Genomic DNA, 25,019 nt, shown 5'->3' on the forward strand with positions numbered 1-25,019 from the left:
CTGGAGCACAGGTCCCCCATCTCCACTATAGGGTTTCAACAGAGTGTTGTGGAGTCCACACGCAATATTCAATGCTAGTCCTACTCAGAGTAGAACCACTGAATTTAACAGACATGTCTAACTTAGGTTCATTAATTCCAGTGGGTCTACTCCAAATAGGGCTTAGCTGAATACAGACCCATGGTAGTTCTGCAGAGAAGGCTGATAACTTTAGCCAACCATTTCAGTATCTTTCATGTTAGATTACTTCAGGTTTTGCCCAAGTGCAATGTAGGTCAGGATTGTTTTTTTTGGGGGGGGACGGGGGAGTGGAGGGAGAAGAAGAGAGAAATTACACAATTGTTTCCACCTCAAAGCTTTTGAAACTGCCAACAATACTCTAAGGAAGAGTTCTGCTTGGATCTTTTGTCTTTTCCTCAGCCTAGCAAATTTACTTTTCAATCTTTCACATATTCAAACTTTTTTTCTTAGTATGCCAGAAAAGTAGATAGGAAAAGTATGCATCCCTCTAGAAATAGCAGTCAACATAATACTGAACCAAAGAACCATTTGCTAACCACCTTCAAGCCACAGCAAGAAGACAACGTTGGGAAGAATTGACTCTTAAACCCTAAATAACTTGCCCCAGGATTTCTCCTTTCATATTTTACATTTCTTTGTACTTTGAGAATGGGAGAGAATTGTGTGGGCACAATTGTGATGTTCTACTTCCACTGTCAGACACAGTATGCCTCTGAATGCTGGGAATCATAAATTAGGAGAGTGCTGTTGCACTCAGGTCCTGCTTTCAGATTTCCCACAGGCATCTGGATGGCCACTACGAGAATAGTATGTTGCGCTGGATGGGCCATTGGCCTGATCCAGCAGGCTCTTCCTATGCTCTTATGTGTTTCTCTGGCTTCATCGGAGGATACATGAAGGCAAAATTCCTCTGGACCCTAACTGCAGGAACTTGCCGATGATATTGAAAAGTGAGTGAAGAAGTAATTGAACATTGGGACTTTGATACTGTCTTGTTTTGCTGTCATTTTCAGTGTGTATTTTTCATTCTGTATTTCTGTAAAACGCCCCCCTATCAAACCACTGTACTGATGGATGATATAAATATATTTATTCAGTTGAATTGTCTCCGAGTCTACTCCCATACTAGTCCTTCTAGTTTGAATCCTGGAGGAAAGCAAGAGAAGATTACAAAATCCCTAAGATTAGGAACAAAGTTCCAAAGCTAGGCGAAGAAAAATGCATTGTGAATACACTTCACGCTGCTTCAGGGAGTAGCCTCCTACTACCGACTGCCCATCACATACGAAACTAGTCAATCTGCTGGCCCAAATGTCTTGATGCGCTCATCCAAAAGAGGACCATTTATATGCATGGCAGTCTGGGTTGCTGCACTGTCCTTGTATTAAAATGTTTTCTGGAAGAGTGGAAGTCTTCTGACATCTCAGACTGGCTTCTTTAGTTTGTTGATAGCAACCTGACTCTCAGCCAATAGCTGTTGCTGCTGCTTACGTTTCTTTATCTCCCGGTAGGCTTGAACAACCCTTTCTCTTTCCTCCTGCATGATCCTCTGGCGAGCAAGAGAGGGATGGGCAGCTTTTGAAGTGGAGGTTGTCCTGCCAGAGCCCAAGAGAGACATTAGGAGAAGTGGCCTCTGGCCAGCCTGGAACACAAGAGAGATTTAGCTATAGAGAAGCACGAAGAGGAAAGAGGTTATGGACTGAACCCAGGGTATCATCATGAACAGAGAAAAAAATCAGGGTCTCAAGTACCTGAAACACTGGTACAGTTAGCTTGATATATTAGGGCAGGTGTGGGGAACCCTTAGCGCACCAGATGTTCATAGAATCATAGAATATTAGAGTTGGAAGGGGCCTATAAGGCCATCAGGTCCAACCCCCTGCTCAATGCAGGAATCCAAATCAAAGCATTCCCGACATATGTTGCTGAACTACAATTCCCATCACCCCGGCCACGTTTGCTAGGGCTGATGGAAGGTGTAGTTCAGCAATATCAGGACAGACAGAGGTTCTCCACTCCTGTATTAGGGTTAAGTGAGTAGGCTTTCCTGAGCGTTGCTGTTGATCATGTAAAAATTTTCCTGCATAGGTAGCAGGGACAAGGATAGGCCACTGGCAAAGTTAGAAGACAGAGATTGACCTACGTGCAGCTAAATTGTTTACCTTGTCTTTGATAACACTCTTCCTGGGCTTTGCTGTAAGTGTTGGGGGCTGTACTGCAACCTCTCCAAACTTCACAGAGTCTGAAAGGAACAGGAAGGAGGTAAACTCCAAATTAGATAATTGAGGAGATGGAGATAGCTCTAATAAACACCCATTCTTCTCCCATTATTTCCCATTTAGGAAGCAGGCTCTAGCCTGAAGTCCAGTCTAGAATCCAACACAGTCTCTCCCATTTATCATGTCCCAGCACAGGACAAATGTCATTCCAGCCTGCAGGTTGATCCCAGTTCTGGGCAAAAAGAAGGACGGGGTTCTAGAACAGCCTCACCCTTGCATATCACCACAGTACTCTGCAACAGAGACTACTATCAAACTCCAATCTAAATGCACCTGGCCTTATCACAGACTTCAAACAAAAAACGGTCTGCATCCAAAGAACCACAAAGAAAGAAAGCACATCCAAAGAAACCGCAATCACATCAGAAATATTTTTACAAAATATTTTAAATTATTAGTTAGTGATGTATGAAATGCTTGTATTTTAATGCTGTATTTTCTGATGTGATAGATAATTGTCCATTTTTATGTATTAACGTAGTATACTACTGTTTTTATAGCCCCTGATGAAGGCCCAATATACCAGAGGCCACAACATGTTGGGCTTTCCCAAGAAAAAAAATTTCCTTCAGCATTTTGAGATTTTTTCTCTTTCTTTGTGCTTATCACAGACTTCAGCACAAAGCAAGTACATGGTGTCACACCTTCCCTTTTCGCTGGATCTTTGGAGATAAAAGAATGTTATAAAAAACAGCACTGCAAACTTAGGGAGGGAAGTGGAAGCTGGAACCCAACTGCCTTGAGAGAATAAATACAAGACAAAATTTGCTTGGTATCAACCGACTAAGACACAGTGTTGGTTTGATATAAATTTTCAGCACTGCAAACGCTTTCATCTAACACCCACCCTCCACTGCAGCATGCTACAGCAGAGGGTCTATCACTTAAGGGTGCCTTCATTCTTACAAGCTTATTTGGCTGTTTTATAATATGGCTTTCATAAGATTGCAATTTTAGATGTTTGTAAGCCGTCCTGAATGGTGCTTTTACACCAGAAGGGTGGGATAATAAATGTTTTAAGAAATAGAAATAAAATATCAGTGATATGCAAAATGGAACCCCTACTTCTGCACAAGATATTTTTAATGTAATAATCTCAAATTAAGTGGCAATTTTTTGTTTTATACAGCACAAATGAAAAAAACAATATTTAGCTCAACTGTTTTCTAAACAGAGGAGACTACAGCCTCATTTGCATCAGATAAATCCCATCATCTAAAGCCATTGTGTGGCCTATTGCAACATATAAGCTGGCATGACAAGCCTTCATCTCTATATGAAATTCTGGTTAGGCAAATAAAAGTATGGTTTTGGATGAACTACAACTCCCTAAAATAAATAAATCCTCAAAGAAGCACTTGAACAAAAATTAAGCATCCAGAAAGATGTGATGGTTTTGAAATACTTGGTAATCTATAGCAGACGTTTGTGGTGTACTAGAACCACGAAGAAGGCTGAATAGCCCCAAACTGAAAAATACCTCTCCTACCTCTGAAGAAGTCTTTCTCCAGCATTGCTGCTTTTTTCTCCTCCTTTTGCTTACGGATTTTATCCAGCTTCTTCTGCTGAAATCTAGAAAGCAAGAATTGTTGAAGAAAGAACACAACATCAGCTGTATCCTTGAATTTCAAGGGAGGAGGAAGAGGAAAGAATTAAAAGTCCTGATCAGAGCAGAAAGGGCTACAAAAACTACTGTGTCAATGCAAAATAGCATGGTAGAGAGGAACCAATATGCAATTTCACCACTTAAATGATGCAATCCTATGCACATACATTTGGGGGTATGTTCCATTGAACTCAGTGGTAAGTACTACTGGGTAAACCTGTGCAGGATCAGGCTCCTAATATAAATTCCTGATAGGAAGGACCTGCCACTCCTATGAACAAGAAAACAAAACTACTGACATACTTGCCACTTCATCACCTCCTAGGTATGGTGGAAGACCCATGAGAGAGAACAAGTATAATATTCCTAGATTTTCATAACATTATCTCTCACACTGCTTATTAGTTCCTTGCCGATAGTTCCAGGGCCTTTAGGGAAAGGACCATGGTGCAGTGGCAGAGCACATGTTTTGCATGCAAAAGGTCCCATGCTCAACCTCTGGCATCTCCAGGTGGGAGATACCAGTCTGAAACTCTGGAGAGCTGCAGTCAATCTGTGTAGACAATACTGAGCTAGATGGGCTAATGGTCTGATTCAGCATAAGGTAGCTCCTTATAGTCTAAGATACTTGAGCAACAAGTTTCCACTATATGATTCTCCTTCCCCTTGTTCAGTCTCTCTTACTCGCTCCACCCAGTGTTTTCCATCCTTCTCTCTTCCTGCTCTGCCTCCTGGGTATATGCACTGGCTGAACCCTCTCCACTGGCTTCTCGTGAAAGGAGTACTGATTCCCCTTCAGTTCTGTTCTGTTGGTAGAGATGTGAAGGCTCAGAAAGAATCCAGAAAAATTGAAAAAAGAAACATTTTCTTCCAGGAAAAAAGTGGAAAAAAACTTTTTTTCCTGAATTTTCCCCCAGTCTTTCCAGACCTTCACATCTCCATCTGTTGGCTTTTCCACATGCAGCCTTCATGTTGCCCTGCCAGTTCAACTATTATGCTGGAACCTCCTAGCCCAGACGCACACCCCTTACTTTGGAGGGGGTCTCCTCCTATTACCCAAAACGAAGCATGACATTATTCATACACCTACATATTAATTTATTATAACATCAGATACAATATATGCTTAACTTCTACAGACAGTGAAGTTTTGCCATCTTCTTCTGAATCCTTCCCCGTCCAACCCAATGAGCTAGAACAGCTTGGGTTAAATCTGCATTTACTGGACAAAGGTCTCAGCTGAAGAGCAATGCTGTTAGAGTGCAGTGCTCCCGAAGCCAAGCGCTCAAACTTACTCTTTTTTCTTCTGAGACTTTTGGGGGGCTGGCTCTTCTTTCTCAGGTTCACGCTGTAGCTGGTTTTTGGTGAGGAACAGTACATGTTGAGTTTCCCGCTCCATGCGCCCAACATAGGAAGATTCGGCCTCCCCTTTCCGCCGCTTGAATTTTGGTACTGGAATGTCACCTTCCAGCCTCTGTTGGCTTGCTGAGACAAAAACAAAGACTATTACAGTCTTATTCTGTCCAGCAGCATTCAGAGAAATGAAGCAAAATGAAAAGAAAAAGACCTCTAATCCCCTTCCTTACTCTTTTTGGTTCTCTGCAAAACACTTGTCACTAGTTGAGCAGGTACACTGCCTATTTGACAGAGGTCCAAGCTAGAGCAGTGTATCACAGTCTCTGTGACCTGATGGACACAAGTGGGTGTCATGTTGTGTCCAGCCAGCCTGTATTTCCCCATCCCAAAAATGTCATGGTCCTGGTTCTAGTTGGCAGTCAAATGTTGGACTAAATTACATTTGAACCCATAAGCTTCCAAATACAGCACACACTATTTGCATTGTTCATGTTTACTATTACACAGCTCCTTAGAGCAGACGATTGGTATCACTTTGCCATAAGTGGGCAACTGAAGTTGTTGCCCAAAAACATATGGATTTGCATTAGAGTTTTTCTGCTCCATTCATTCATTCATTCATTCAATACGTTTATACCCAGCTTTTCATGAAAACCTCTCCAAAAAGCAGTTAGAGGGGTGCGCTCAGTGCTGTTCTCAGCTGATCAGTTCCGCACTGCCAAGCCTAGTTTCAACAAAGTGAAAGTTGCAAAATTATACAGAGGGTGTCTATTTGTGTATGCACACATGTACTATTATGGTAAGGAGACAATCCATAGTGTATATTGAAAAACATGAATGGAGACTGCTTTTACCCTTTTTCTTTTTCTTCTTGCTCTTAGGGTTCTTTAATTCATCACGGCTCTTCATTATTTCCCGCAACCGAAACGGAATTTCTTGTTCATCCAGGCATTTGGTTTTCTTCTTGTTTGTTTGTCTTAAGAGTTTTAAAAAGAGAAAGAGAAGCGAGGAAGAAGTGTTGGCAAGGCTCTACAGACTGTCTCAGCAAACACAATAGTTAACTCCAATTACAATTTCAAAACACTTTTTTGGTATCATGACCTGCATTTATGCAGTACGAAGGACCTGCTCCAGTGACAGGATTAGAGCTACTGTCCATCACGCGGACAACTCACAGACAACTTGCCCTCATACTTTCAGCATGCTCTCCATTAGAATTTCAAAATAACACCATCTGTACAGTATAGCTGTGACAGGACACACATTATTTCCGTCCACTGGCTATGCTGGCTGAGGCTGCTGGGAGTTGACATTTGGAAGGCAAGAGGTTAACTACTCCTGGTATAAAGTGACATAAAATGTATCTATCTGACAGCTTTACAACACAAGATGGGAACTTCCACCTGAGAAATAGTAACTTGTCCAACAGTAATTCTACTACTAGCCTGATAAATAAATTAAAAAATAATGAAAAGTTTGACCTCAAGTTTAAGCCTAACTCTCTCTTGTGTGAAACAACACAGACTCCGAGTATTGAAACAAGATTTGTATCATGAAGTTTGGTAATCTAGAACCTGCTTTGAGGTGCAGCTGGTATCCCTAGCACTAGAAAAAGCACGTTCTTCCCGCAGCAAGGAAGTACTGGACCGAAATCCCATATCGAGCCGCCTGAAGCAAGCCACTGATCTTTCAACTTCAGCCCCCACATCTGTGATATGGAAATGGGAAGTACATTGTGCTACCTTACAAAGTTACTGTAAGGATCACTGGGATGTGAAGCGTTTTGAACACTCGAAATATTATCAACGGGATGAACACTGACCTATCCCCTGGAACAGCAGAAGGCATCTTCGGGGTCCGCTGTTTCCACCTGCCCATTGCAACCCTCGGCAGGCAGCATCCACGTGCGCTTCCTCCACTTCCGGTGCCCCCTCGTTCCATTGGCTAAGCGCTCTTTTCCACGCCTACGTCCACTTCCATTTGATGTCTCGTTAATTTCCCCGCCCAAAATCTCTTTTCCAGGGGTTCGCTTCCTGGTGCCGGGCCATGACGGCCTCTTCCCTTGAAGTACGTTCAGTATGCATCGCTGAGGCTATTGGGCAAGGGAGGTGTCAGTCCTGACGTGCGGCATAGTGAGGGAAGAGGGGCAGGTCTTGGCTTGCTGTTCAGACGGATCCCGAGGAGATGCTGTTGTTACCGTTGGGCGCTCTCCGGTGTAGTCGAGGGCTGGTGGGGTCTCAGGGTTCAGCGGCTGGTGGGCATGGAAAGGTGAGAGTCCGAGGAAAGGGGAAGCTCGGAGGGTAAAGTCACTGGGATTAAAGGTCACGCTGGGAGGGTCAAAAGTGGTTGTGAGTCATATGCCTGACCCTGGGCATGTTTACCCGGAAGTAAGTCACTCTGTTCCTCAGCCACCAGCTAGGGAAGATCAAGGACGGGTTACTGGATGGTGGCTGATGCCAGCAAGGGGAGATCAGCCTGGCATCAGCTGGACTTAAAATGCCTGCTAAAAAGTAATCTCTGATTCTGTCATTTCATCCAAATCCCTTCCTTCTGTTGCCTGTAGCCTTTTAGATGCCCGGGAGGCAGGGCGGGATATAAATTTAATAATAAATAAATAAATACATTATAGGTCTCAAAACATTGCTTGTGTTTTGTTTTAATCTATGGATGCTGTCTGGTTACTATAGGCACCTTAGAAAAATAGTAATGATAATAAAACATTTTTGAAGATTATTTATTTAATTCATTTAACAAGATTGATGTACTGTGTAACCATCTAAGTATCTTAAGTGGTTATCAAAAGCCCTAAGCAGTTACGGTAGCATAGCAATGAACATGTGGTCCTCCAGATGTTTTCCCAACTCCCATCAATCGCAATCAGCATGGCCAAAGGTTAGGGATGATGGGAGTTGAAGTTCAGCAACAGCTGGAGAGCCACACTAGCCTGACATGCTTCCAACCAGATGTCACACAACACATACTGAACTTACAGTCTTTGCTGCCAGAGGATATGATGGCCAGTGGTTTAGATGGTTTTAAGAGTGGGTTGGTCAAATTCAGGGCCTATCAATGGCTACTAGTCATGTGCTTCCTCCAGGTTCAGAGGCCTCTGAGGCAACAATATCGCAGATTTTTAAACCATTAAATTTGTCATTACAGTAGGGACCCACTCATACAGCGGGTTACATTCCAGACCCCCGCCAAAAAGCGGAACTCCGTCAATAAAATGGTGCCTGATGCCTGAAAAACGCCATAAAAACGGAACAAGCGCCGTGTGAGTGGGGCCTTACTCTAATTGAAAAATGCCATATTTGCGGAATGCCGAAATGTGGGGCCCTACTGTACTGTTTGTTAAATGGATATTACATGTGGAATATACTCTATAGCAAGCTATCTTTTCCCCATGGCATATCCTGAGGGAATGTTTTATCCCATAAACATTTGTATATCCCTGCTCTTCTTTAGAGACCCCTTAGGCAGGGGGTTGGACTTGATGGCCTTATAGACCCCTTCCAACTCTACTATGATTCTATGATAGGCAGGAATGAGGAACCTCAGCCTCAGGGCCTGAATGTGGCCCTACAGGCTCTCCATCCGGACCTTGGGACTCTTCCCAGGCCACACCCCCTCACCCCAGGCCACACCCTAGTTGGCCCTGCTTCTCATTCTCAAGTATTTTTGCATGGCTAGAATGCATCCTTGAAGTCTTATAATGCCTCTTGCTAACCTGGGATGGAGGACAGAGAAGGGATGCATGAGTGTGTGTAGAAACTAACCTACTTTACCAAGATAAAATATACATTCATTATTCCTCCCACTTTCACCATTGGCCCTGCTCACCACTTGCATGTGGCCCCTGGAAGGTTGCCCAGGAGGTAATATGGCCCGTGGACTGAAAAAGGTTGCTATTTCAGCCCTAGAGACTCCCACCACTAGTTTTGTTCCCTAGATGGTTCCATCATCTTTTAGGCCAGTGGCTGCTGTGGAAAGCATATTCCCACTGTTGGCCCCCAAATTATGGAAGTCAATGCCTGCTGAGGTCTTTCAAATTGAGAGTCTAGGCCCTTTTAAATGGGCTTTAAAGCCATGTCTATTTGTACTGGATTGTAGCCTTAGTTTTATTCAGAGTAGACCCATTTAAATTAATCATCCCAAGTTAGTCATGTCCATTAATTACTCTGTTAGTAAGACTAACTCTGAATACAATCCATAGATTTTATTTGCTTTTATTGGCTACTGTTCAGCCTCTCCTTTCTTCTTTTTGATGGCTTTATTCTTAGACTATAGTTTGTCGTTCTCCACTTTGAGAATTTTGTATTGAACAATGTGTTACAAATTCTCTGAATAAATAAATGAAATCTGGCAGGCCACATCCTGGGTGGCTAGGACTCTGGGGGATGGATTAGACACACTGGAAAGCGGGGGGGGGATATAGAAAAAGTTTCCTTGGTAATGGAATTTATTTCTGCTTTTGTTCTTGTTTAGGAATGCTTATATCTGTTCAGGCACCCCCAAGATAGTGGTAGTACAGTGCCCTCACTTCTGCTCAGATCCCATCATAAGTGTTTAGTTGGTATATGGAGGCTCCCTGTGATCCCGATAGATGATGGACAGCGACACTTTCATGCAGATGCGCAGGACAATGGTTCCCAAAATGCTGCTTCCCTGATGGACAAAGAGCCTAACTCCAAGGAAGAGGCAGTTTCTTCAAAGGACAAAGAGCCTCTCTTTGCCGTACCTCCAATGCTTCTCCCTCCCACAAATTGTTGCATGAGCGGATGCCACAACTGTGTGTGGATTGCATACACCGAAGAGCTTCTGAAATATTACCAGGATGGAGGTGATCAGGCCTTAGCAGCTGTGGAGAAACACATACAGGACGAGAATATAAAAATGTTCTTAAAGATGGAAATCAAATTCCGCATGAAGAAAGACTGAAACTCTTAAACCGGTGCAGCTGCATACCTCACACATTGTCTCAGGTCCTAATGTAGGGGGGGAAATCCTGATGGCTTATGGTCCCTTCTGGAAGTGCTAGTCTCATCTTTTACAGGAGTCCTAAAGTTCTCAAACCTGTTTGAGTGGTATACTGATATGAGTCCTAATATTCTGGTTGCACCTAACGTACTGTGCTTAAAAATGTTGTGGCTCTTATTCTATATTATATGATCATATTGTTAACTATATTTTATTATTTAACGATTAAATAATCTTCTGGTTTAAGATCAGAGTTAAAGCTATTTCATATAGGTTCAAGGTCCACCACATTGGAAAATTAGAAGCTAATGTCCCATGATCAGCAATGATGCTGTCTAATGTTACAAATTATATTTTCTTTCCAACCATGCACCCATACATTTAGTTGGATCTTTCAGGCCCAAATTCAAATAGGGTGGGATGTCCGGGACACAGAAAGATGCCCCTTTTGCCCTAGTTCTGTACTGCCCTATGAAGTGTCTGAACCTTACTGTATTGCTAGAGGAATTTTCCTGTGAGTTGACCCATGCCTGTTTGTTGCTTACCCCAGCTGCTGGGAGGATGGGTTCAAGAGTGGGAGACTAGTACTGTTCCAATGACTAAAGGTGTGGTGCGTGCAGCTCTGTTTCCTAGAACCGTTACAATTGGTGATTGTACCAGTAATGAAAAATTCACATGGCTTGCCTTGGGGATATAGCTAGATCTTAATGGCCTCATGGATAGTATTACATTATAGCTACGGAGTCCTGATTTGAATGCTGCAGCCAAGGGCAAGTGAACTCTTCCTGTGTTGCATATTTATTTTATTAAGTTTGTGTCCTGACTTTACTTCAGTGGAACTAAAGCCTGAACATGGTATGGTTCCCAGGAGACCTTCCTTCCATTCAGGTAGTGGCAGACCCAGACGTACCTGGCTTCAGCAAGGCTGTTGTATCATGCGCTTTGAGACTACAGTGTTATGCATAGAGCTTTGTAGCATTGGCTAACTCCATAAAGATCAATTAGCCACTTTCCCTGTATCAGCTAGAGGATGACAGCTCCTAGGACTGAAGGTTATTCTAAACAATAGATAACATTTACATGTTTATGCTGCAATCCAGTGAAGTTACTTGTCAGTAAGCCCCATTAAACTCTGAAGAAATGTGTGAGTAAACATTCAGACTGTAAATAGGCCAGATACATCGTTAATTTGGAGCACAGTCCTACACAACACACATGCACACAGTTGGTGGCTGGGAAAGTTAGGATAATGTGTCAGTGTCTCTAAGCCAGCAGAGTGGGCTATTGTCAGTGGAAGCCTCAGGTGGGCAAAGAGCAACCACTGGCAGTAACAAGCAGCAAGATGGGTCAGGGTATTGGTGGCTTTGGATCCGCTGAATCCAACGCCCTGCAAATCCTCCAAGGGGCCCAATCCTTGGTCTTGTCAGTTGGAGCTGGTGTAGCTTAACAACAAAAAAGAAATGACCCCCACACCTTATGCCCTGGCTGGTGCAAACCAGTAGAGCTGAGAATGCCGTGGTGGGCTTCTCCTTGACCTACTTAGGATTGCTTTACAGACAAAATATCTTGTCTCCAGCAGTAGTATAGACGAATGTAGATGAACACTGCTTGCTAATGTTGCCCTAGGACTTCAGAGCCTGAAGGGAAGCACACCACAGTCTCTGTTACTGGCCAGAGGACCAAGGGCCATTGGAAAACAGCACCCCCTGCCCCCACATTCGTGGCAAGAGGAAGACTAGCCTGGCCCCATCCATCGGCCAGAGAAGGAACAGGTGCAGGAAGTTTGCTTCCCTCCTCCCTGTCATCATCTGCTCCATCTGCCAGTTGTCTTGGGACCAAAGAGTTGAAAGGAAGTAGTTTCTGGTCCCAGCCACAGGACCAAGGGCCACTCAGTGGCTGCACCTCTTGCCACCCAGGAAAAGCCATTGCATGAGAGGGCATTCATCAGCCAGTGCAGGAGCAGTTGCTCCGCTGCTTGCTTTCCTCTTCCTCATTTCCTTTTCTGTCATGTCAAAATGTGGGTCTGGTGGCAGGGACTGTCTTACCTTTTAATATTGGTATGGTGCTTGGAAAATATTACGTATGTTATAAGTGAATAATAATAATATTAACGCCACTTGTATACACTGTACACCACTCCTAGTCATTGGCTGTGTTGGCTTGTTGTGACATCTGAGTGTGGCCACGGGCTCTTATCTTTGGTGAGATCATGATTTAGGCCAGGGACAGGAAATCTGTGCAGCCCTCCAGATATTGTTGAACTCCAACTTCCATCAGTCCCAGTGGTCACAATGGGAGAGGGAGTCCAAAACATTTATAAGACACCAGTTTGGTGAAGACGGTCTTGGGTATTAGTTGTATCTTCTGAATATCTTAGCTGTTAGTTATTTTATCTTATTTATAAATGTATTGGTTATTGTTGTATGCAGTGGCATCAATGTTTATGACATTTTAGAAAGAAGAGTTTGTTTGTTTGAATTATAGTCTGCCTGTTCTCCAAGGCGCTCCAGGTGGTATATGTGATTCCCTTCCCCCACTTTATCTTTACAACAGCCTGTTAGGCCAAGAGATGGTGATTGGGCCAAGGCAACTCAGTGAGCTTTGTGGCTGAGTTGAGATTTGAACTTGAGTCTCCTCAATCTTTGTTCAATATTCTCTAACCAATACTATATCATGCTGGTGAAAATTATAGGTCTGTGCTGATAGGGATGGATGGATGGCTCCATCATTGTGGTCTGGTCCACCCCTGTTCTACATGGAGTCCATGCAGAAATACAAACATAAAAAAATAAAAGCACTTAGGAGGTTGCCAGAGGGCTCCAGTGCTGCCTCTGTCCATTTTTTTAAAAAAAAAACTTTCCTTTTACAAAGCTCCAGAAGTCGTCATCCAGCTGCTCACAATGCAGAGTGGCAGGCACATGGGACCTCTTGTCACCATATGCTTTCAACAGAATGGAGAAAGTCCTCCAGGCACGACAGGGCTTGATGACATTCTGTTGCTCTCCAAAGGAATTGTGTACACGGGGAGGCGGAACATGATCGCCCCAGCTCTTACAGGGACTGCAGATTCTAAAGCTGACTAAAATGGACTCATGATCCAATGGAGGTCATGATCAACCCCAATCAAATCAGGTGTGTCTGTTTTGGAATCAGGGACTGTTAAATTATGTTTACGTTTATTTCCATGCCGCCTTTTGGCCAAAAAAGGCCTGCAAGGTGGCTCACAAATGAAAATGCAAAGGATAATTCAAGAAAAATAATACAACTTAACAAAAAATTTAAACAAAATCTGAACCTTTAAAAAAAATACATTCATATTCCTGCCAAAGCCAAAGGGCAGTCCCCAGAAAGATGTGAGGGAGAACAGGGTCAGCTCCTTCTTTCAGGCAGGGGGATGGGGCAGGGCAGGTGGAAAAGATTTCCCCTTGATGCTCCCAGCGCAGGCTGTCCCCTTCAATTCTACAGATTCCTTCTCCATTCCTATTTGGGGAGCTTAGCAGCTATATTTATGTCTTGTTGAACCATTATCTCCTGCAAATTATTTATAATAAAACAAATAATGATTCCACCCTTATACAAAGTGCTCTTCCTTAGTGGTTTTCAGAGAGGTCTTAAAAGATTAGGGGTACTTTTGGGGGGCAGCTGAGAGATGGAAAGAAGATCTAGAAGGAGAAGATTTTCTCTCTTCATTAGACCTGTTTCTAAGTCGGTGATATATTTATAATGAAGTGCCAGTCAGTATAATAATGGTATTCATTGTGCTTTTTGACTGTTCAAGGCACTTCACATACATTATTTCAGTAATCCTTACAGCTGCCCTGTAATATAGACCAGGGATGAGCATAGATATGAATGGCTTCCATTTTCCTCTGCTTTTTTTCCCTTAAAGGGCCTGCAATCAAGGGATGCTGTTAAGACTGGAGCAAAACAATGTTGGAGGGGCTTGAGGCAGATTTTGCTCTCACTACAACAGTGCTGCCAATTGCACTGTAGCTCTTTTGGTTTTTGTCTTTAGAAGATATGAAGGGCTTCCATGACATCTGTGGAAGAAAGAGAACCAGCACCAAAAGTGTGTGCTCCATAAAGACCACCGAGTCAAAATCTAGTTTTTCAAAGAGGCATATATTTCTGTGGATGATGATTATTGGGAAGGTGCCCATCAGTATGGCACACTGGGGAATGGGGGAGTCCCCTATAAGCAGCAGTAACTGCTGCCTATGGTTGCCAGCTGACCACAAAAAACTGGCATGTCTGGCTTTTCTACCTTTAGGATCAGCTTCATGCACAGAAATCGGGTGAAACCTTTCACAGAACGGGCAGAAACATTATGTCTGCCCTTCCAGCTGCTGTTAAAGCAGGCAGTTGAAAAGATGACATCCCTAAAGGGAAATTGCCATTTGGCTGTGTTAATTCATCAAGGCCATATTAGGTAACAACAGCCTTTTCTCATCAGTAAAAAGCGACGGCCCCATTTCAAAATGTAGAAGGTTGCATTCCCTCTGCTCTCTTCTAGAAAAACAAGCTGTCATCCTTGCCCTTGGTCTGCCTACCAGGGTCATATCACTTACAATCCCTTCCTAACCCCCTGCTCTAAAGTATTTCTCAGACAGCCTAATCGCAGGTCACTTTAATGGAACTGCTGAACCTTCCGTGAATTACAGCTAGCTAGACTTTAGCAAATAGGATTAAGCTACACTGTTAAATGAACTTGGCTGGATCACTTGGTGTATAAAGGAACCTTTAAAAATGTACTTTTGCTTAGTTTGGTGCAGAGGCATTTAGCTGGAGTATTGAAATTCATTGGTAGGAATGTTGTTAGGTGTTTTTTTTTTAAGAACATCAGAAGCCTTTAATTCATTCTTCCACCTGGAGTTCACACAGGCAGCCCTTTGTATGTGATTCTTCTTGCACAGGGTATAACTGCAACTGTCTTCTAAGCTGAAGCCTATCAACTTATTTTACCAGTTCCTATGGCGGTGCCTGTAACAGCACCTTGATGGGCAAACAAAGGTGCAAAAGCTGGTCAGGCTTGGTTTTGTTCTTCTGGTCAGATGGCAAGCTTTATAATAATCTTCATCCCTAATGGGGGTGTAGTGTGAAGGAACAGTTTGCAAGCAAAATAGGCCATTAAGTGGAAGTGGCCTTTCTGCTGAGGAATATGCCACAGCCGTCTTGAGCCCCTGTAGCTTGCTTTTTCCTGTCAGGTAGCTATTGTGATAAACAGCTGATGATTAAAGGGAAGTACTGTGCATCACCTCATACCCTTCTGTGCACCTGAGTACATCTGCAGCCATAACCTCCCACAATCACCCCAGCAGCTGGTTATTGCAGTCCTTCTTGGACAACCCCTGCTTATTCCACAGCCTCTGCTTCCCCGCTTAAGAGATACATTTATACTAAACTACCCACAGTTTGGGTTGCTCTGCTTGCTACCTCCATCCTCTTTTCACTGAGCCTTGCAGTTCCTGCCTAAACCATGTGAAACAGAGGTAGAAATGCCACTAATGCAGGCACAGATGTAGGTTTTAGAATATTTTGTTTCATATGGTCACAACGTCTGTTGGCATAGAAGTATTCAAACCTTCAAGTTGCACAGAACGGTATCAGCTATACACAGTGACATGGTGGTGTGGAAGTGAATTGCTCTACAGGCTTGTCTTTAGACAGATACTGAGCCTATTGCAATTTTTTTTAATTTTTCAAACAATTTCATTAGTCTTTGGTCATTAGTACAGAAACAAAACATATGATAATGCTGATTTGGAAAATTTCAACTACATTTTCCCCTATTGACCCTTCTCCTAGCCTGAACATCCAGTCCATAAACAATGTACCTATCGTTGAGGTTGATACTGGATTAAAAACTAGAGACATAATCCTATTAGGAGGAACATAATAAGTCTAGCAACCCTTTTGAAACTTCCAGTGTTTCTGCAAACGAGAGATAATACACAGCAACAACTGTAAAGGCTTGCTACAGTGGTGCCAGCTAACATAACACTAGTATCCAGTGAGTAGTAGTCCTCTTACATTTTTAATTTGTTCCTAGTTATTAACCTGTTTGTTCCACCCACCTTGCAGCTTCTTTAATCTGGGTCCAATTGTGGTTGTATTCCTGGGAGGGTTTATCCAGGTGTAGGAGGAGGACCATGGGTGCAACAGACTGTGTGCTGATGAGTTTCGTTCAAATGCTTGCTCTGCCAGGGGATGTCACCAGGTAGGTTTGGGCAAGTGCAGTCTTTCTGCTTAACCTTTCTCAAAGGATGGTTATGAGGATGCAAGTGAGAATGATCCTGCAGTGCTATGCACATTGACAGGGCAGCAAGTATGATTGAATTCAGTTGGCCTTCCAAGTAATAACAAGCACTAGGATTAAGCTGAAAAAACAGCAGGTTTTTGTAGCTTGACAAGACAGCTTGGCAATGACAAATAACAATGAAGTTGATGGATATTGGAGCATAAAAGTAGGAGGTCTGGCTAATCTTGCATGATTAAAAGGCTAATGTGGTGAATGTACGCATACAGCATGTATATGTACTTGTGGTATATTTTAATCATGATTTTTTAATGCTTTGGTTTTTCAGATACCACAAGGAAAAATTTCTCAGATCCGCAATGAAGCTGCTAGGTCTTAATCTCATTTGTTAGAACACCTTGGTCTGTGTGACTCTAGCTGGAAGAGATAACACTACTGAGGTTGGGAGTAACAGATGTGGTCTTATCATGAAGGGAGATGCAGGAATTTCAGAACGAACTGATGAACAAAAAGAAAGTCTTCCCCCCTTTCCAATGATAATCCTGCAAACAACTGCAAACGTTAGCAGGTTTATTTACAAGGGAAGGGGAGGAAAGATTTAATCAGATTAGTATTTGTTTAGGGATTAAACTGTGAACCTAAGAGATGCTACACTGTATCAGACCAATAATCCTTTTATCCTAGTGTCCTAACTGGACAGCAGCCATTAATAGATGGTTTCCCAAACTAGGGTGCGGAATCTGCTGATGATGTATCTGCACCAAACCAAATCCAGCTTTTAGTTATCCATTAGATGTGCACTAGGCCCATTCTGTCTGCACTGTGAGGCATGCTGGCCCCATCCCGTCTGCACTGCAGCACTTGCCATGCCAGTTGCATTTTGCACACAATTTGTCAGGAGCAAATTTTTCATGGAACTGAGCCAAAACAGAGAGCATCAGCACAACAGGAAAAGGCTTGCACAAGGACACATTTTCACAGGACCAAAAAGAAACGCTGATCTTGCCTGGAACCCAGGCTGCTATTTCCCCTCTCTGACAATGATAATCTGTTGTTTCAGATGGAAGAATGAGTCTTTCTATTAGTCTCCATACGCAGCCCCCAGCCCAAATGTGTAGAGCCACATGAAATAAAACAATGGAGTGAATCTATGTGCCTTAGGCAGATATAATGGCAACAGTGCAGCACTAGGGTGGAGATGATGGGGAGAGATATCTCTTGAACTAAAGGTCCTTAAAGAGTGAATGATGATGACCGCAAATCTGTATGTTTGAAAATCTCTGCAATTATATACTCTAGCAAGGGGCCATGTTGGAAGGGGAAAACTCCATACAGGCATCTCCAGGTAGGGCTGGGTATGTCTCCTGCTTGACACCCTGAAGAGCTGCTGCTAGTCAGTGTCGACAGGACTAGGCTAGATGGGTGAATGGTCTGGCTCAGAAGACAGCTTCCTATTCCTCTCCTGGAATCAAAGATGTGACTCTAATACGTTTTCTTCCCTAATTATCTTCTTTGAACTATGTCCTCAACATGTGATGAAAGTCTAAAAACGGACATGATTTACTCTCTACTCCACACTGGCCTTGTGGTCTAACCTGTTTTCTTCTTCCTTTCTTCACAACAGATTAATTCACAGGAATCAGCAGCTTTTTTTGTGCCGAGGTGGTATTTCTTCACTACAGGCATGAGCCTTGAACCTCCCAAGCCAGAGGTCAAATCACCCACCAGAGTGACTGGAGGACCTGTCACACCCAGAAAAGGACCCTCCAAATTCAAGCAGAGGCAAACCAGGCAGTTTAAGAGCAAGCCACCAAAGAAGGGTGTCCAAGGGTGAGAGATGGAAATGCTGCTTGGGTGGACAGGAGTGATTTCACCTTCTAAAACAGTGGTTCTCAAACTCTTCCACTGAAGAACCTCTTGAAAATTGCTTGGCGGACCACTTAAAGACTTAAGTGCTGTTGTAGCAATTGCACTGTGCTAATGATTTTTAATTGTATTTTTATTCCTTCTTTTATTTCTTATATATTGGGTCTAAATTGCAATACGATAAAATACAATGTAAGAAATAAAAGAAATTAAAATACAATGAAAAATCAATATAAGCATTTAATGCTTATGAATGTGCTATCTCCCATCTTCAAACACAAATCTACACATATGCTGCGAACCATCTGAATGAAGCTCACAAACCATTGGTGGTTCATAGACCACAGTTTGGGAATCCCTGCTCTGAAAAACAACCATAGGCCTCTTGATCCATCTGTGTTACAGCTAACATCCCTAACAGCCCAGGAGCAACTTTAAAGCCATCATTTTAGGCCCAGAGCTGTGTATACAAAGACCAGCTTTAGAGAACACATACTCACAAAAACACAGCCAACATGGTGCCCTCCAGCTTTTGTTGGACTACAGCTCCCATCATCTTTGACCATTGGCCATCCTGGTTCGGGCTGATGCAGAGTTGTAGTTCAATAACATCTGGATGGTACCATGTTGGCTGCCCCTGGAATATGAACTGAGGCCTAGGTCACACATTTAATTTTGGTCTTCAGAACAAATTTCAGTAACATTCCTGTTCCCCACTCCTCCCCCAATCTACCTGCCTCCAAATGGCTCAAAATGGAAATTAAAGGGATTGCGAAGAGCTCCAAAAAGACCACTCCAAACTGAGTGAATGGGCAGAAAAATGGCAAATGCAATTCAATATAAACAAGTGTAAAATTATGCATATTGGAGCAAAAAATCTTAATTTCACATATACGCTCATGGGGTCTGAACTGGCGGTGACCGACCAGGAGAGAGACCCCGGGGTTGTAGTGGACAGCACGATGAAAATGTCGACCCAGTGTGCGGCAGCTGTGAAAAAGGCAAATTCCATGCTAGGGATAATTAGGAAAGGTATTGAAAATAAAACAGCCGATATCATAATGCCGTTGTATAAATCTATGGTGCGGCCGCATTTGGAATACTGTGTACAGTTCTGGTCGCCTCATCTCAAAAAGGATATTCTAGAGTTGGAAAGGGTTCAGAAGAGGGCAACCAGAATGATCAAGGGGATGGAGCGACTCCCTTACGAGGAAAGGTTGCAGCATTTGGGGCTTTTTAGTTTAGAGAAAAGGCGGGTCAGAGGAGACATGATAGAAGTGTATAAAATTATGCATGGCATTGAGAAAGTGGATAGAGAAAAGTTCTTCTCCCTTTCTCATAATACTAGAACTCGTGGACATTCAAAGAAGCTGAATGTTGGAAGATTCAGGACAGACAAAAGGAAGTACTTCTTTACTCAGCGCATAGTTAAACTATGGAATTTGCTCCCACAAGATGCAGTAATGGCCACCAGCTTGGATGGCTTTAAAAGAAGATTAGACAAATTCATGGAGGACAGGGCTATCAATGGCTACTAGCTGTGATGGCTGTGCTCTGCCACCCTAGTCAGAGGCAGCATGCTTCTGAAAACCAGTTGCTGGAAGCCTCAGGAGGGGAGAGTGTTCTTGCACTCAGGTCCTGCTTGCGGGCTTCCCCCAGGCACCTGGTTGGCCACTGTGAGAACAGGATGCTGGACTAGATGGGCCACTGGCCTGATCCAGCAGGCTCTTCTTATGTTCTTATGTTTAGGGTTGACAATCCTAACAAGGTTTAGGGTTGACAAAAATAAAGGAGAAAATCTTCATTATAACTATTGTCAGATTATTATTGGATTTTTCAGTATCAGGATTTAAACTATTTCTATTATATAAAGGGTTTTTTTTCCTGGAGAAGAAAAAGATAAAGCTACCCAGTTTGCACCCACAAAGAAAACAACTATTTCTTATGCGTTAGACTGCCATGTGGAGCAGCAGGCTAGAATGCTTACTCGTGAATCAGTCTGCCGGTTCCATCCGGCTGCTTGTAACATTTTCCTTCTCTCTGCCAGCAGATCTGGTGGCAGGGAAAGGTTCCTTTGTAAGCAGCAGGTTAGATACTTCGCCATCAGTGAATCTACTCATTTGTTCATTCAGGGACAAATTTTCCTCATGTCTCTTCCATTATCATGGAGAAGTGCATTCCTTCACATTTTCACACCAAATCCAGAATTGGGACACTATATTGGCAACACGGTGCAAATTGTACCAGTTTGTCTGGTGGTGTTCAATGAATCCCCAGGTTGCAATTCTTATATATTTATTTATTTTATTTAAAAGCATTTCCAAACTGCTTAATATTTAAAATCTCTAAGTGGTATAAAAATGCATTCTTAACAACCAAAGAAGGCAGAATGGATTGATGGAGCTTGGTTTTTGCTTACTCTGAGGCAAACATAAAAAACAATACACTTACATAAAAGTAAGAGCTGTTAAAAACAGTGGGACTTACAGCCCAATCCTATGCATTTTTATTTAGAAGTGAGAGTTTGACCATGTCTATAGACGTTGTTTATTGTAGGTTGATGTATATCTGATAAGCTTCTGCACCAGGGAAATGGGGAGCGAGCCACATCTTGAGGGAAGGACCACAGCTCAGTGGCAGGGCACATGTTTTGCATGCAGAGGGTCCCAGGTTCAATCTTTGATGTCTCCAGGTAGGTCTTGAGAAAATCCTGACCTGAAACTACAGAAAGTTCCAGTTAGTTTAGACTTGGACTTGCCAATAGTGCCCACAGCCTGCTCGTGCCCTTGTGCCTATCTGCCCCTCTCCCCATACTAGACTACTCCCCCATTGGATGGAAGAATCCTACATCTACGGCTTTTAAAGTTTCTTGCTAGGCCTTTGCCATACATGCCCACTTCCATTCTGATTTAACAATTGTGGGTGAAAATGTGTGATTCTGAGTGACTTGTGACATCCAATTAAGCTAAATATTGGACAATTCAGGACAGACAAAAGACAGTACTTCTTCATGCAGTGCATAGTTAAACTATGGAATTCATTTCCATAGGAGGCAGTGATGGCCACCAACTTGGATGGCTTTAAAAGAGGATTAGATAAATTCATGCAAGATAAGGCTATAAATTACTAGTAGCCACAGTGGCTATGTTCTCCCTCCACTGTTGGAGGTGGTATGCTCCTGAATACCAGTTGCTGGAAACCGCAGTAGGGGAGAATGCTTTTGTGCTTAGGTCCTGCTTGTAGGCTTGCTATAGGCATTCGGTTGTCCACTGTGAGAAAAGGATGCTGGAGTAGATGGGCCACTGGCCTGATCCAGCAGGCTCTTCTTATGTCTGACTTGGTATAAGGCAATTTCCTATGTTCCTGTGGGTCTGCAGTGCACTCTGATATTCATCTGTCTTGTCTTGCTGGTACTGCAGCAGAAAGAAATCAATGATGGCATGCTAAGCTGCTTTCATTTAGGGTGTAAAAGTACAAACTTTGCCAGTCCCAGGCATGGTCGTGTTTGCCATGCAGCTGGCTTTCTTTGTTTCTTCTTTAATGTATGCAGATTCAGATTCTGAGCAAAGAATATTTAGAAGAAATTATATGTATTTAAGATGTGTGTAATTTATCTTGTTTCTGTACTATTTTCGTGGATATATAATTGAAAGAAGGGAGAACATGGAGTGGAAAGTGCTGAAAATGAAGTCACATTCAAGCTCTGTATATTCTATATAATAAAAGCAACAACAATAATACATTTATTATTTATTTAAGCCATTTCTATACCGCTTAATATATATAAAAATATCTAAGCGGTATACAGAAGATAAAACAACAGCAAATATTATAAAAATATACAATAAAGCCACGATACAAATGCATATGTAATGTGTCTAATGTTGTTAGGTACCACAGCAATAGTGCACATGTCTTTTTTTAAACTGTGTTTAGGTTGTGTCCATTAGGGAGTCTGTGATAACTTTGCCCACAGTTGGTGAGGGTTCTGCTGTGTATGAAATTATTGAATCAGTGGTTATCCAGAGACATAGTAAGCTCTTGCATGGAAAAATCACCATCCTCCTTAAACTACTCCACATGTAACTCTATAAAAAAGATATATCAGGGGCAGCCAACATGGTGCCCTGTGGATGTTCTTGGGACTGCATCCTCCATCATCCCTGAACATTGGTCATGGTAGCTGGGACTGGTGTGAGTTGTAGTCTAACATCTGGAGGGTATCATATTGGCTATCCATGGATTATATGCTATAGTGGAATGATCCTGGTTGGGTGAAAAAGCCAAATATAGACTGATCTTTCTCTTTTCCTTTGCAGATTTGGTGATGACATCCCTGGCATGGAGGGCTTGGGAACAGGTACAAAGGATTACTGTTTTTGCACACCACTTAAAATTGATCTGTACCTTTGTTAATATAAAAAACTATGCAGTTTCTCTTTATACCTGTTTTCCACCCATCAAGGAATCTTTGTGTTTTGCCTAAAGATGGAGACAGACATGGGTACCAGCTGGTTTTTGCATTTCCAGAAATGGGGAATCAGTCTGCCATTTATTTTCGCCTTCCCAGAAGGCCTTGGTACACTACAGAGCCTTATTTGAGTGTCTGCTAGTGCTACCTCCTCCCACATTCCTGCTTAAGACTTGTACAAAGATACAGCCAACTTTTTTCTCTCTCTTCTCCCTTCTTTGTTTACCATCTAGCCTGGTGAAGAGTTCTGGAGAACTTGAATGTTTCCACACTATTTTGTGACTTTTTTTTGGTCTAACTTGGTTGGGATTGCCCTAATATGGATTTTAGATTTTTGTTTGCCAGATTTTCTAAGGCAAGCTGTAGTATGAACAGGCTCCTTGTAGTGTATCTGACTCAGCAGCCTCTAAGCAGCAATGTGTGAAATAGCGGGCTCGGTAGGGTTAGGGTCAATAATCTGATACCCTAGTGTGCATGGCATGTGCTACATAGTTTAAGCATGTGATATAAGTGAAAATGATTCAGCTTGTTACTACATAAAAAAGGCAACAGGCCCAAAGGGTTAAAAACCATCCAGGTTGGTTAAATACCCAAGATCTGTGTACAGAATCTCTGTCCTTAGGGCTTTGAGAAATGGGTCAATGGCTAACAGCACACCCACCTCAGCCTGTCTCCCTTTCAGAATGGTCTTGTTTCATTGGTTGGGGACTATTTTTATAGCTCATCTTGGCCTCCCCGACTTCTTGCATAGTCATGTCAAAATACTAGTCTGGCCATAGAGCATGGATTGGTTGGTAGACCAATTGGCAGTCAAGTGACTATGAGAAACACCCTTGCACGGCTAGCTCAAGCACTTACTTAGAACTAGCTGTGTTTGTTATGACAATTGTGTCTGCTACCAATTGTCACCATAACAGGAGTGGTAGCTCAGTGCTAGAGCATTTGCTTTGCATGAAGAAGGTCCCTGGTTCAATTCCTAGCAACTCCAGTTAGGACTAGGAAACATTCCCTGTTTGAAAACCTGGAGAGTAAGTGTAGACAATAATGAGCTAGATTGGCCAATGGTCTGACTCACTAAGGCAGCTTTGTATGCTCCTATAGGCCTTTGGGGAAGATTTCAGATTAGCAGTATGATGTCTTTTGGCAATTAACATATACGTGTTTCATTGATGCTAGCCCTGCTCTCTTTCAGATATCACCGTGATCTGCCCCTGGGAAGCTTTCAGCCACCTTGAGCTCCATGAGCTGGCACAATATGGTATCATCTAAATACATAGGCCAGAAATGAGGCTGCATTGGTATTTGCCATTCTTTCAGTAGTGGAGGCAGCTTTTGTGACCTTCCTTTTATCTGTGCTCCTAGCTCTGCAAATTAAGTATCTTGGTAGCAATCAGCTCTTGGCCTTTAGCAATTAATAAAACTAAAGCAAAACCTGAATGACCAGGAATTAGGCTTGACTTTGCTACAGTTTCTGCCAAGAACTCCCCCCTCCCCCTTGTAGCTATAGTTTGTAAAAATACATTTTTACACGTGGTTTCTCCATTTTACTGTGACCATGTCTTCCTTCTTATCTGTGCCCTGGAGATGAGGGAACAAGGGTTTAAAGCGGTGGATAATCTCAAACAATGATATCTATTACAACACTTCTTTTTAGGATAAAACAAAGAAGTGGAAGGGCAGGGAGCCTGTAATTGCAATAGGGAACCTTTAAGCTACAAGTGGGTGTGATGGGATTGGAATGCTGAAGGACAAAGCAGTGTGACTGAAAACATGAAGAAATTTGTCCCTTCTGCACATACAGAATAGGAAATTGTTTCCACGGAGAGGCTGTGGGGTAATCACAAGAAGTTTTTTGTTTTTTAAAGTAGACTAGTTAGGCTTTCATGAATATTGGTTAAGTGTGGACTAGATCACAGGTTTCCAAACTGTGGTCTGTGGACCTTCAGTGGTCCATGGCCTTCCTTCAGGTGGTCCATGGAACACCTGTAAAAATACAATTTTAAAAAATCATACAGCATCTAGCACAGTGCATTACAATTACTACAGCAAGCAGAAAAATCATTAAGTGGTCTGTGGAAGAAAAGTTTGGGAATCATTGGACTAGATTATCTCTTGGGATTTCATCTAGCCTTGTGGTGGTGGTTTATGAGTAAATTCCAGCTGCTCTCTAACAGAGGGATAGTGAAA

The 25,019-nt window shown here is 42.7% G+C and overlaps 2 protein-coding genes across 7 annotated transcripts; one reads left to right on the plus strand and one right to left on the minus strand.

Annotated features, from left to right (window-relative positions):
• Window positions 1–1,094: 1,094 nt before the first annotated feature.
• CCDC137 (coiled-coil domain containing 137) lies at window positions 1,095–7,270 on the minus strand. Of its 2 annotated transcripts, none has more exons than XM_061615725.1 (6): window positions 7,085–7,266; window positions 6,117–6,238; window positions 5,202–5,391; window positions 3,790–3,872; window positions 2,184–2,263; window positions 1,095–1,663 (listed from the first exon to the last, which is right to left on the minus strand). In XM_061615725.1, the coding sequence occupies exons 1-6, from the start codon at window positions 7,201–7,203 to the stop codon at window positions 1,445–1,447; spliced, it is 813 nt and encodes a 270-aa protein (XP_061471709.1). In that variant the 5' UTR covers window positions 7,204–7,266; the 3' UTR covers window positions 1,095–1,444. The 2 variants fall into 2 exon arrangements, with proteins under 2 accessions (XP_061471709.1, XP_061471710.1); XM_061615726.1 differs by having other exon boundaries at window positions 1,424–1,616; window positions 7,085–7,270.
• Window positions 7,237–24,466, plus strand: LOC133379789 (retinal rod rhodopsin-sensitive cGMP 3',5'-cyclic phosphodiesterase subunit gamma). Of its 5 annotated transcripts, none has more exons than XM_061615731.1 (4): window positions 7,269–7,329; window positions 18,120–18,325; window positions 22,681–22,721; window positions 24,025–24,466. In XM_061615731.1, the coding sequence occupies exons 1-4, from the start codon at window positions 7,309–7,311 to the stop codon at window positions 24,099–24,101; spliced, it is 345 nt and encodes a 114-aa protein (XP_061471715.1). In that variant the 5' UTR covers window positions 7,269–7,308; the 3' UTR covers window positions 24,102–24,466. The 5 variants fall into 5 exon arrangements, with proteins under 5 accessions (XP_061471712.1, XP_061471715.1, XP_061471714.1 ...); XM_061615730.1 differs by lacking the exon at window positions 7,269–7,329 and adding an exon at window positions 7,336–7,530 and having other exon boundaries at window positions 24,025–24,450; XM_061615732.1 differs by lacking the exon at window positions 7,269–7,329 and adding an exon at window positions 7,554–7,772.
• Window positions 24,467–25,019: the final 553 nt, after the last annotated feature.

The sequence above is a fragment of the Rhineura floridana genome, chromosome 3 (genome assembly GCF_030035675.1).
Source record: "Rhineura floridana isolate rRhiFlo1 chromosome 3, rRhiFlo1.hap2, whole genome shotgun sequence".
NCBI lineage: Eukaryota > Metazoa > Chordata > Lepidosauria > Squamata > Rhineuridae > Rhineura > Rhineura floridana.